Source organism: Neoarius graeffei, chromosome 14 (genome assembly GCF_027579695.1).
Source record: "Neoarius graeffei isolate fNeoGra1 chromosome 14, fNeoGra1.pri, whole genome shotgun sequence".
In the NCBI taxonomy this organism is placed as follows: Eukaryota; Metazoa; Chordata; class Actinopteri; order Siluriformes; family Ariidae; genus Neoarius; species Neoarius graeffei.
In genome coordinates this window covers 47,270,020-47,281,611 of record NC_083582.1, presented here as the reverse complement: position 1 = coordinate 47,281,611, position 11,592 = coordinate 47,270,020, and the positions used below count along the sequence as shown (strand labels likewise).

The window sequence follows — 11,592 nt, the reverse complement described above, 5'->3', positions numbered from 1 at the left end:
ACAGAGCGAATGATGTGCTGCAGTCTGCCCTTGTCCCTGGCAGTGGCAGCAGCATACCAGACGGTGATGGAGGAGGTGAGGATGGACTTGATGATAGATAGTTTTATTGAATTTGTTTATTTATTTATTGTGAACTCTAGACTATTGTACAGGTTCCGGGTTTGAACCCAGCGGTGGGCAAGGGCCTTTCTGTGTGGAGTTTGCATGTTCTCCCCGTGTCTGCGTGGGTTTCCTCCAGGCGCTCCGGTTTCCCCCACAATCCAAAGACATGCAGTTAGGTTGACGTGGGGCGGCCTTGGGCTGAGGTGCCCTTGAGCAAGGTACCTGACCCCTGACTGCTCCCTGGGCGCTCTGGTGTGGCTGCTCTGAGTGTGTGTGCATGTGTTCACTGCTTCAGATGGGTTAAAAGAGGATGAATTTCACTGTGCTTGAAGTGTGCATGTGACAAATAAAGGTTTCTTCTTCTTCTATTGTACATGAAAATACCAGGTCAACAGTTCCTGATATCAAACTAGCCCATCTGGCATGAACAACCATGCCATAGTCAGAGTAACTAAGATCATGCTGATGTTTGATGTGAACATTAACAGAAACTCTTCTCCTTTATCGAAATGGACTTATGCATTTGATGCATTTTGTGCTGCTGCCACATGATTTGAACTGCATGAATGAGAAAGTCAAAAGGTGAAGAGGCCATTACTAATCTTTACAAGGGAGCCATTAATCACACACACACACACCTTAAAATAAAGGTTAATATTTTTCATTTTAATGCAGTATGACAAATTTGCAAATTACTCAGCACAAAATAAAAAATACAAATGAATAAAAGGTGCATATATTATATTATATTATATTATATTATATTATATTATATTATATTATATTATATTATATTATATTATGCCCTGTGATGACCTGGCGACTTGCCCAGGGTGTACCCTGCCTTTCACCCGTAGTCAGCTGGGATAGGCTCCAGCTTGCCTGCGACCCTGTAGAACAGGATAAAGCGGCTAGAGATAATGAGATGAGATATTATATTATATTGCAAAGAATATATAAATAACTAATCTTTTACATCAGTAAATAAAGATCTTTGACTATAGGTCAACAGAATAGGTACTAGAAATTAAAAAAGAACTCTGCTAATTTAAAACTGTATTTATTCACAAGCAAGTTTGCCATCAAATGAGGACAAAGTGATGGCAAAAGCTTGTAGTGCACACAAGGGGAAGCTGTAGTCCATGGAGAACACATCTTCTGCCACTCTCCCAAACTGCATAACAATGTAGTCCTCTGGATGCCATAAAAGATTTAAAAAAAAAGTCATTGTTTATTTGTGTCCCTTTAACTGTGCACAGAAAAACCTGAGTGTCTTTCCATCCTTCTCCCATTTGCAAAGAAATGTCATTTGTACTTTACCCAACTCACCATTGTCAGGATGAACAATCTGAAAGTTCTTGACAGATGCCTGTGTTACTCGTCCATGGAAGTTAAGCACATAAGACTGTGTCTGCTCATTCCAGGTTGGTGATTTGTTCACAAGGCAAACTAAATTCTCTTTGTTACCGTTTTCATAACGAGTGAGAAGAGATTCAAGCTCCTGAGGACAGGGATGCAGGTTGTGTAAAATAATCTTTTGAACTTAATGGTGAAAAAGTGACTGATATTGGTGATGTTAAAAGAAGTACAAATGATTTTTTGCATTTATTCAAAATATGAAATCAGCTATCTTCTGCACTTTGGTACAGTATAAATATTTTAATATTATAAATGATAAAATTGATTTGATTATCTGTATATGCAATATAATCCTATACATAGCCTACACTATTACACTATGTGGCCAAAGGTTGGTGGACACAATCATCACACCCAAGTGTACTTTTTGAACATCAGAACATTCCAAACTTAATCCCCCTTTGAGGTTATAACAGCCTCCACTCTTCTGGGAAGGTTTTCCACTAAATTTTGGTGCATGGCTGTGGGGATTTGCCCATTCAGTCACAAGAGCATTAGTAAGATCAGGCACTGATGTTAGGTGAGGAGGCCTGATGCAGTCGGCAACATCCCAAAGGTGTTCAGTGGGGTTGAGGTCAGGGCTCTGTGCAGGTCACTCAAGTTCTTCCACACCAAGCTTAGCAAATCATGTCTTTATGGACCTCTCTTTGTGCAGACGGGCATTGTCATACTGGAACACATTTGGGCCTCTTCGTTATAGTGAAAGGAAACTGTAATTCTTCAGCATACAAAGACATTCTCTACAATTGTATGCTTCCAACTTTGTAACAACATATAGGTGTGATGGCCAGGTGTCCACAAACTTTTAGCTATAGAGTGTATCTACAGTAACATATTTGACACTATAAACAGATGAAATAATTTCTATACTCACACTTTTTGGACGAATACAGACTCTTTCATCATTCTCATGCATGCCAGGAATTATTACTGTCATTTTTCTTGGGCCTTTAAAACCCAGCACATTCTTTTCCTGAGTGACAGTGAATATGAAATGATAATTGAGGCAAAGGCAGCATCAGTAAACAAAACAGTATTTTGCTACAGTGGTGCTTGACAGTTTGTGAACCTTTTAGAATTTTCTATATTTCTGCAGAAATGTGACTTAAAACATCAGATTTTCACACAAGTTCTCAAAGTAGATAAAGAGAACCCAGTTAAACAAATGAGACAAAAATATTATACTTGGTCATTTATTTATTGAGGAAAATGATCCAATATTACATATCTGTGAGTGGCAAAAGTATGTGAACCTTTGCTTTCAGTATCTGGTGTGACTCCCTTGTGCAGCAGTAACTGCAACTAAATGTTTCCGGTAACTGTTGATCAGTCCTGCACACCGGCTTGGAGGAATTTTAGCCCATTCCTCCGTACAGAACAGCTTCAACTCTGGGATATTGGTGGGTTTCCTCACATGAACTGTTCGCTTCAGGTCCTTCCACAACATTTCAATTGGATTAAGGTCAGGACTTTGACTTGGCCATTCCAAAACATTAACTTTATTCTTCTTTAACCATTCTTTGGTAGAACGACTTGTGTGCTTAGGGTCGTTGTCTTGCTGCATGACCCACCTTCTCTTGAGATTCAGTTCATGGACAGATGTCCTGATGTTTTCCTTTAGAATTCGCTGGTATAATTCAGAATTCATTGTTCCATCAATGATGGCAAGCTGTCCTGGCCCAGGTGCAGCAAAACAGGCCCAAACCATGATACTACCACCACCATGTTTCACAGATGGGATAAGGTTCTTATGCTGGAATGCAGTGTTTTCCTTTCTCCAAACATAACGCTTCTCATTTCAACCAATAAGTTCTATTTTGGTCTCATCCGTCCACAAAACATTTTTCCAGTAGCCTTCTGGCTTGTCCACATGATTTTTAGCAAACTGCAGACGAGCAGCAATGTTCTTTTCGGAGAGCAGTGGCTTTCTCCTTGCAACCCTGCCATGCACACCATTGCTGTTCAGTGCTCTCCTGATGGTGGACTCATGAACATTAGCCAATGTGAGGGAGGCCTTCAGTTGCTTAGAAGTTACCCTGGGGTTCTTTGTAACCTCATTGACTATTACACGCCTTGCTCTTGGAGTGATCTTTGTTGGTTGACCACTCCTGGGGAGGGTAACCATGGTCTTGAATTTCCTTCATTTGTACACAATCTGTCTGACTGTGGATTGGTGGAGTCCAAACTCTTTAGAGATGGTTTTGTAACCTTTTCCAGCCTGATGAGCATCAACAATGCTTTTTCTGAGGTCCTCAGAAATCTCCTTTGTTCGTGCCATGATACACTTCCACAAACATGTGTTGTGAAGATCAGACTTTGATAGATCTCTGTTCTTTAAATAAAACAGGGTGCCCACTCACACCTGATTGTCATCCCATTGATTGAAAACACCTGACTCTAATTCCACCTTCAAATTAACTGCTAATCCTAGAGGTTCACATACTTTTGCCACTCACAGATATGTAATATTAGATCATTTTCCTCAATAAATAAATGACCAAGTATAATATTTCTGTCTCATTTGTTTAACTGGGTTCTCTTTATCTATTTTTATGACTTGTGTGAAAATTTGATGATGTTTTAGGTCATATTTATGCAGAAATATAGAAAATTCTAAAGGGTTCACAAACTTTCAAGCACCACTGTATAATATGCAATGCATGATTATTCAACCTCTATGTTTTTTAAAAAGATATTTGTCAAGATCCTTATGATAATTTTAACATACATAACATATTGCTGCAAGCTCTTCTCGAAGTGATTCAGTCTCCTTTACAAATGGCTTCCTGTCTGGATTCTCTCCATTATCGTATACAGTAAATTTTGTTCCTAAAACATTTGACCTAAAAAGAGAGAAAATGAATCACTTTAAAAATATTGTAGGCTAAGTGAGAAATGATTTTTTTTTAATAATAATGACCTTAGTTTGCCTATATAACTGCTGGTGTCTCGGGATAAATCAGTAGGATCAGTGGAGATCAGATAATTTGAAGTTGTACTCTTCTTACGTTTTCTTCCAGCCATGAGAAAGACCTTATGAATGAAACAAAAGAACAGGGAAAGTTGATGAGAGAACAATATAGAGGGAATGAAAATAAAAGGATAATTGTTAAGTGAAAGCATTATCTGGTTTGTGGTGGATCCAGAGCCTGTCCCAGGAACTTTAGGGGCAAGGCAGGAATGCACAATGGATGGGACACAAGTCCATTCTAGGGTATCCCACACACCTACACACTTGGGGCAATTTAGAGTTGCCAATTCAACTACTGGGATGATTTTGTGAAATGGAAGAAACCTACGTGGACATTAAGAGATCAAGTGGACTTCAACATCCTGAGCTCAGCATTCAGTTTCAGACCCCGCAGCCATGACACAGCAACACTATCCTCTACTCCATTGTGCCACCCACAAAGTAAAATGACAACCTGATTTTCAAAAAACAAAGTTTTTCTCTTACTTTCTTCCCATCCTCTTTCTCCATGTGGAGGTAATATGTAGGATAGAGTCCTCTTTCCATTCCTCTCCTGTCTCTGGTGATTCTACACTGAATAGTCACATCTCTTGGTGCAGGGCGAAGAGAAAACTTATCAAGATCTTCTAAAGACACCGGTGATGACTGGCAACGACAGAAGTTTTGGGAAGAAAATACTTCGGCATTATAAAAATATAGAAAATAACATCACACTAATGTACAATGTTTGACATTTTCTTACCTTTCCCATGTCTGAAGAATCACTCTCTGAAGAGAAAGGCCGATAGTTAGAGTTTAGTGAAGCAAGATCATAATCATTTTTCATAGTTTTTCGGGACTTTTTCTGTGTTTTTGGATTTTCCTTCTTATTCTCCTTGACTTCTGTTTCATCTTCAGAGTCATTTAGATGTGCTGCAAAAATACAGTTTCATACAGTATTCTACATTTTATATAAAAGGAAATTTGGCTTCTGTAGTGTAGCAGTAAGGAAAATGTTTGTAAATGTAAAAGTTGCCTCTGGACTAGTAGGTTGTGGACACAGAGTAAAAATTAAAATTTTAATTTGAACTCACAGCTAGATAAAAGTTGCTTTTTCTTCGGTGTGGGAGGCACTGGACTCTCTGACCAGCCTTTTTGTTCATCTTCACTCTCTATTTCAGTTTTGTTTTCCTCTGTGGTGTTAAACTCCACCACTGAATCAGTCTCAACAGCTAAAAAAGTACAGATGACATTTGCTGTGGATTTTAATGTATCTTTTACAAAATGCATAATAAAGTAATAAGTGTGCTGTTGGTACTTTGTGTGTCCTCTGTCTTCTTCATTTCCTTTTTCTTCTTTGTTTTCTTCTCTTGATTATGTCCTTCTCCAACATCATAATGCTCAAGCACTTAAATATTATATAAAATGGTTGGAACAAAATTCGAAAAACTGCAGTGAAAAATTATACTGTATGATCACTTTACATGTCAAAGGCTTACATTTAGCTTGAGTCTTCTTCACAACTTTTTTCTTCATTTTCTTATCCTCTGATTGATTGGGTGTGTTTGGTATGTGTTTGGGAGTTGTTTGATTATCTGTATCCAGGTCAATTGTCTTAATCATAGGTGGAACTGGTAGCATCGTGTCCTCTGGTATCACTTGAGATGATATGGTCATTTCATCAAGATTAATCTCTTCAAGCATGTTGTCATAGCCCTGCTCCAGCTGAGTGTCTGGCAGGAGAAGGTTGGAGAAGATCAATAGGGCCATGAACAGGAGTATAAAGGTCAGACTTATAAATGAATATCAAATTGAGTTAAAAAGTAAAATGCAGAAATAATAAAACATCACGTGAGTTCATTAAACACTAGCTCGAAATGTTAATGTTATTTATCACCTCATGAAAAATATTTTTTGTGCTATACATAAAATGTACCAAATGTACTGTGAATAAATGTGAAAAAGAGAAAAAAGTGAGAAAGTATGTATGCATATGTGTATGTGTGCTTACCATTTAAGGAAGTGTTGCTTTGAGACTGACTGATTAACAGAGCTGTGTCTTCAGCTGCAGGTTTCTGCCTACGACTCATTGGTCGAGCTTCATGATTTGCCATAATCATCTGAGCATTCGCTCTTCTTTTTTGTTGCTTCTTCATCAAAAGTGTTCGCTGTTTATATAAACTAGTGTCAGTTATTCATTTGATACTGATATTTCAACAAATTGGATATTAAGATCAGAAGAAAAAATATATTTTTCTGCAGTGAAGTTAGAATAAAGAGGTCAAAATACAAGAGAATTGTGCAATTCACACTTACCTGTTTGTCAAGCTTTTGTTGCCACATCTCATGGTCCTCCATTTTTATTTGTTGAAAAGTTGCTGTTTCGTTTTATCCACAAGGTTAAACATGCAATGGAAGATTCGTACACATTCCTGAGACACAACATGCATCAAATCAAATCAAATCCAACGCATGTTTGATTCTCTCCCTCCAGCTCCATCTTACTCCTCCACCTGTATAGAACAGAAGGGTAAGAAGATTAGGAGAGATAATGTTCTTACATCCCACACAGCTCGGAGAGTGCACTTCCAGGTAATAACTTCGCATACTCTTCAGTTACTTTGTCCAAAGGCGTAACTGTTATCTTGTTCTTGGTACAAATGTACATTAAATTTACATACTTGTAGTACAATTTGATTTTTTCATCTTGTTTCACATAGAGGAAAATAAATCAACAACAGGGTGGTGTGATGTGGTCCAACGCAAAGCAGAAGGCTGTTACCCTGGCAGAAACCTTCACCTCAAAGTGCTAGCACTGACTAAAGACTTCATGCATAAATGTAAAATGAACAAATCCTTACCCAAACCTTTTCCAGAGAAATGTTTGGATGATTTTTGTTTTTAAACACGTCTTTCAATCCTTTTATTCTTCGGCTTAAATTGCATGAGTGTCGATTATAGAAGTACCTGTGAATGATTTCTTACTATAGAAACGATAATGTACAAGAACTTATTTATTTATTATATACACATGCATCCATCCATCATCTGTAGCCGCTTATCCTGTTCTACAGGGTCGCAGGCAAGCTGGAGCCTATCCCAGCTGACTATGGGTGAGAGGCGGGATACACCCTGGACAAGTCGCCAGGTTATCGCAGGGCTGACACATAGACACAGACAACCATTCACACTCACATTCATGCCTACGGTCAATTTAGAGCCACCAATTAACCTAACCTGCATGTCTTTGGACTGTGGGGGAAACCCACATGGACACGGGGAGAACATGCAAACTCCACCCAGAAAGGCTCTCGCCAGCCTCTGGGCTCGAACCCAGGACCTTCTTGCTGTGAGATGATAGTGCTAATGACTACACCACCATGCCAAAAAGTATTTAGTCAGCCACCAATTGTGCAAGTTCTCCCACTTAAAAAGATGAGAGAGGCCTGTAATTTTCATCATAGGTACACTTCAACTATGAGAGACAGAATGGGGGGAAAGAATCCAGGAAATCACATTGTAGGATTTTTAATGAATTAATTGGTAAATTCCTCAGTAAAATAAGCATTTGGTCACCTACAAACAAGCAAGATTTCTGGCTCTCACAGACCTGTAACTTCTTCTTTAAGAGGCTCCTCTGTCCTCCACTCGTTACCTGTATTAATGGCACCTGTTTGAACTCGTTATCAGTATAAAAGACACCTGTCCACAACCTCAAACAGTCACACTCCAAACTCCACTATGGCCAAGACCAAAGAGCTGTCAAAGGACACCAGAAACAAAATTGTAGACCTGCACCAGGCTGGGAAGACTGAATCTGCAATAGGTAAGCAGCTTGGTGTGAAGAAATCAACTGTGGGAGCAATTATTAGAAAAAGGAAGACATACAAGACCACTGATAATCTCCCTCGATCTGGGGCTCCATGCAAGATCTCACCCCGTGGGGTCAAAATGATCACAAGAACGGTGAGCCAAAATCCCAGAACCACACGGGGGGACCTAGTGAATGACCTGCAGAGAGCTGGGACCAAAGTAACAAAGGCTACCATCAGTAACACACTACGCCGCCAGGGACTCAAATCCTGCAGTGCCAGACGTGTCCCCCTGCTTAAGCCAGTACATGTCCAGGCCCATCTGAAGTTTGCTAGAGAGCATTTGGATGATCCAGAAGAGGATTGGGAGAATGTCATATGGTCAGATGAAACCAAAGTAGAACTTTTTGGTAAAAACTCAACTTGTCGTGTTTGGAGGAGAAAGAATGCTGAGTTGCATCCACAGAACACCATACCTACTGTGAAGCATGGGGGTGGAAACATCATGCTTTGGGGCTGTTTTTCTGCAAAGGGACCAGGACGACTGATCCGTGTAAAGGAAAGAATGAATGGGGCCATGTATCGTGAGATTTTGAGTGAAAACCTCCTTCCATCAGCAAGGGCATTGAAGATGAAACATGGCTGGGTCTTTCAGCATGACAATGATCCCAAACAGACTGCCCGGGCAATGAAGGAGTCGCTTCATAAGAAGCATTTCAAGGTTCTGGAATGGCCTAGCCAGTCTCCAGATCTCAACCCCATAGAAAATCTTTGGAGGGAGTTGAAAGTGCGTGCTGCCCAGCGACAGCCCCAAAACATCACTGCTCTAGAGGAGATCTGCATGGAGGAATGGGCCAAAATACCATCAACAGTATGTGAAAACCTTGTGAAGACTTACAGAAAACGTTTGACCTCTGTCATTGCCAACAAAGGGTATATAACAAAGTATTGAGATGAACTTTTGTTATTGACCAAATACTTATTTTTCACCATAATTTGCAAATAAATTCTTTAAAAATCAGACAATGTGATTTTCTGGATTTTTTTTTCTCATTTTGTCTCTCATAGTTGAGGTATACCATACCTATGATGAAAATTACAGGTATCTCTCATCTTTTTAAGTGGGAGAACTTGCACAATTGGTGACTAAATACTTTTTTGCCCCACTGTATATATGGGCGGCATGGTGGATATATTTAATACCAGTCTGTATGCAGACTGATATTAAACTCTACAGGATTATTTGCACTTTTGAACCTCTATGTCAAGCCTCCAGCTTCTCCTCTCCCAAATACGAAGCAGGGCATCATCAGGGATTCATCTAGTGGCTAGATGATCACATGCTTATTATTAGGGGTGTCAACATATGACGACAATACCACGACATTTCAATAGTTCCCTCACCAAATAATTGACTGCTTTCACTGCCATATACAGTTCTACCTCACTGAATGTTCTCTACTGTGAAAACCTTGTAAGTAGTTACTGTGATACTGGGCTGTAGGGTTATGATACAGTATTCCGCTTACAATAACCAGTCCTAACAAATGTTAATTGATTAAACCTTTCCCCACCCCAAGAGGAAATATATTTTTTGGGGGCTTTTTTCACCTTTATTGGATAGGACAGTGTAGAGACAGGAAATGAGCAGGAGAGAGAGAGACGGGGAGGGATCAGGAAATGACCTTGGGTCGGAATTGAACCCGGGTCCCCGGATTTATGGTATGGCGCCTTATCCACCTGAACCATGACGCCCCCCCAAGAGGAAAACATTACTTTTTCTACCAAGATGGCAGTATTTCAGACACACTACCACTTCATTCAAAGACAATGTTCTCACTGTCTCAGCCACGATTAAAAAAAATAAAAATAAAAAAAGTAAAAATATTTTAACAATTTGTTTTACTCCAAGCGACCATTTTGACACCTTCAGTTATAAGCAATGCTGCAATGTCTATAAGCAAATCAAGCAATATCTACTCACATGCAACCTTTTGTATCATGAGTTTGCCAAAAGTCAAGGTGTTTAACCAATCTCCTACTAAATCCATCAAGGGAAAAACGCCTCTCTAGGTCTACTTCAAGAAGCATCCCAAATATTTGCCAATGTCTGAACCTGGAGTGAAGATGATGACTTGCACGAATCCCTAGGCCTGAACTTTACCCTTTATCTCTGAGCAACAGCCCTTCTTTCCTTTCAGCAGGAGACTGCAGACATCAATATATATATATATATATATATATCCTTAATTGCAGCTGATGCTATTGTCAAAGTCATGCTGTTGTAGAAAATTAAACATTAACAAATCTCATCTCATTATCTCTAGCCGCTTTATCCTTCTACAGGGTCGCAGGCAAGCTGGAGCCTATCCCAGCTGACTACAGGCGAAAGGCGGGGTACACCCTGGACAAGTCGCCAGGTCATCACAGGGCTGACACATAGACACAGACAACCATTCACACTCACGTTCACACCTACGGTCAATTTAGAGTCACCAGTTAACCTAACCTGCATGTCTTTGGACTGTGGGGGAAACCGGAGCACCCGGAGGAAACCCACGCGGACACGGGCAGAACATGCAAACTCCGCACAGAAAGGCCCTCGCTGGCCCCAGGGCTCGAACCCAGGACCTTCTTGCTGTGAGGCGACAGCGCTAACCACTACACCACCGTGCCGCCACATTAACAAATATTAAGCTTTATTATTATCTTTTCTTTTCTTTTTTTTTTACAGATTACAGTCGAGACATCAGCAGTGTTGTGGTATATTCTACTGTAATCTGACTTTATTACTTGTTTATTAAGGATGCATCATGTTCTCATGTATGATCTGTCTTTATTATTCCTTTATCTTTGTTAAATTAAAGACCATTATTAAGAAAACAGGTATGAGCAGCACCTCAACAGTTCAGAGTGAATCTGCTGGAGCAGAGAGCAGAAAACAAGGCACTTCATCATGAAATGTCCAGACAATTATAATTACTTTCATTTAATCAACACTTTGTAGTGACAGTTAATGTTGTTATAGTTAATGTTCACGCTGTCACTTTCGATATAATAGTTTTAACAGTATTTAATTCACTTACTTCAAGCCTGTACTGGAAAAGCTTAAAGAATACAGCTGTTATCCAATTAAATATTGTAGGCCTAACACAGAAGAGCAAAAGGTACTGGTGTGGACTAATTTAAATAGTCTGATACACAATCTGGAAGAAAAAAAAAAGAAAGAAAGACAAGACGTCCAAACATGAGGTGAGTGAAACTCCGTCCTTGGCTACAGTAAACAATTCAGTGTGTAGATGTGGAGCG

At 39.6% G+C, this 11,592-nt stretch overlaps 1 protein-coding gene across 2 annotated transcripts; it reads right to left on the bottom strand.

Moving 5' to 3' along the window:
* Positions 1-914: 914 nt before the first annotated feature.
* Positions 915-11,544, bottom strand: si:dkey-220f10.4 (tubby protein homolog). Of its 2 annotated transcripts, XM_060939840.1 has the most exons (13): positions 11,370-11,544; positions 6,788-6,984; positions 6,483-6,639; positions 5,971-6,204; positions 5,790-5,879; positions 5,566-5,703; positions 5,235-5,404; positions 4,979-5,137; positions 4,442-4,554; positions 4,250-4,364; positions 2,396-2,494; positions 1,432-1,603; positions 915-1,296 (listed from the first exon to the last, which is right to left on the bottom strand). In XM_060939840.1, the coding sequence occupies exons 2-13, from the start codon at positions 6,827-6,829 to the stop codon at positions 1,163-1,165; spliced, it is 1,623 nt and encodes a 540-aa protein (XP_060795823.1). In that variant the 5' UTR covers positions 6,830-6,984; positions 11,370-11,544; the 3' UTR covers positions 915-1,162. The 2 variants fall into 2 exon arrangements, with proteins under 2 accessions (XP_060795823.1, XP_060795824.1); XM_060939841.1 differs by lacking the exon at positions 1,432-1,603.
* Positions 11,545-11,592: the final 48 nt, after the last annotated feature.